This window comes from Arachis ipaensis, chromosome B09 (genome assembly GCF_000816755.2).
Source record: "Arachis ipaensis cultivar K30076 chromosome B09, Araip1.1, whole genome shotgun sequence".
Classification (NCBI taxonomy): Eukaryota; Viridiplantae; Streptophyta; class Magnoliopsida; order Fabales; family Fabaceae; genus Arachis; species Arachis ipaensis.
Window position 1 is genome coordinate 4,948,266 of NC_029793.2, and position 1,706 is coordinate 4,949,971.

A 1,706-nucleotide genomic window follows, 5' to 3' on the forward strand; every position below is an offset into this window, starting at 1 on the left:
ATTAGTTTAATTTTTTATGTTTGAAAAAAAAATCTTAATTTAATCCTGAACGTTATAAACGTTTTATTTCAATTTCAAAATGTTTCAATTTTTTAAACAGGTTTAATATTATCTCACTGGTAAATTTAATACAGACAATTCGCATATTGAAAAATTAATAATATTTGATTTCAGTTTGTAACTAAAACCAACAATTACCAATATAAAAACTTTTTCTTATTATTCTAGAGCGTTATAATTTATTGTTAGGATTTAAAATTTCATATAAGTAAATCGAGAAAAAAAAGTATTATAAAAGAATTATTTTAATTATATTTTATGACAAAATATATATTACTAATAAGGAAATACATAAAGTAAATAAATGGTTTCACTAACATAACCCGAAATCAAGATTCCATACTTAGAATATATACATATTTCTAGCTCCAAATTTTTGCATTCCATACCAAGATAATTAAATTCCTCCAAACTCCAACACACTAGGAAAAATTTTCAAGTGTGCCGTTGTACCGGTCAGTAATTTTTAATCATTAATTTTAATTATAAAAAATATATATAATATATATAATTAAGATCAATGGTTAAAAATTACTGATACACCGGTATGACGGTACACTTAAAAATCTTCCACACACTAGTTTTGCATCACATACATAAATACATAGTAGTGCAACAATAAAGCATTTAATAATATAGATGATAGAGATAATAGAATAATGCACTTCCTAGCTTAGGTTGCTGAATTTAATTTTTCCTTAATTATGTGACAAGAGATATGCCTTGAAGAAGCATTGAATCAGCTAAAATTTTGTTAGCAGCTTCTGAAGGATGAACACCATCCCAAAACACATACTGAGTTGCATTAGAGCAAGTTCTTGATGATTTTGGATTGCACAAGAACACTCTTATTCTTTCACTCCCTCTACCACAGCAACCTTTGCTTGCCTCCACAAAACCTATATATATATATCAACATCATAATAACAAAGCTTAGTTCATAATCAATAAATACTATCACCCTAATATTATTTTAAATTTATGCAAAAAGCGCTTATCCAAATTTTAATTTGTTCACTAAAAAGTACTTTTCATTTTGATTTTAGTATATGTTCTTGTAATTTTTTTTCATTTTCCGGTTTAGGGTACAAATATTTAATGCACACATATAATTTTTAAATGTTTAGAATAAGTAAAAAAATATTATATCTAAAGCTAAATCTTATTTAAGGCGGTATTTAATTAGAGAGTATGTATTATATATGGTGTACCAAATTTTGATGGAGACTGAACAAGGTCATAAAGAGGCTTGAAAATATCAAAGACAACAATCTTAAGACCAAGAAGTTGTTTTTGAAGAAATAAGGCAGATGAGTTGAGTTTGTTGTTGAATGTTTGAGCATCATGATTGATGCTTGAGACACATCCGCCATTAATAATATTGTGATCATGGGAACTAAATAAAGTTCTTGTAGCAGGTAGACAACCCAATGGTGGGAGTGAAACCACTCCAATTCTCCTCGCTCCTAATCCATACAAATCCTGTATGTGTTCCAACAACAAATAAATTAAAGCAAATATATTATGCTTTATTATATTCCTAAAGTCATGTTCGTTGTTCTCTAATATATATATGACCACGTCATGATAAAAAAATTATTTAAAAATATGGTACTTATTATTCGCTATTTATATAAAGATGTCTT

At 26.9% G+C, this 1,706-nt stretch overlaps 1 protein-coding gene across 2 annotated transcripts in view; it reads right to left on the minus strand.

Annotated features, from left to right (window-relative positions):
* Positions 353-1,706, minus strand: part of LOC107619418 (GDSL esterase/lipase APG) — a 4,484-nt gene continuing 3,130 nt past the window's right edge. Inside the window, exons 4-6 of one of the 2 annotated variants that reach the window (XR_001615642.2) lie at positions 1,272-1,542; positions 642-959; positions 353-486 (exon numbers count right to left, since the gene is read on the minus strand). Coding sequence is in view for 1 of the 2 variants with exons in the window: in XM_016321702.2 (XP_016177188.1) it covers positions 763-959; positions 1,272-1,542 (468 nt within the window). In the remaining variant the exon portion in view is untranslated. Of the gene's footprint in view, positions 960-1,271; positions 1,543-1,706 lie in introns of both variants that reach the window. The other variant, XM_016321702.2, reaches the window with a different exon arrangement.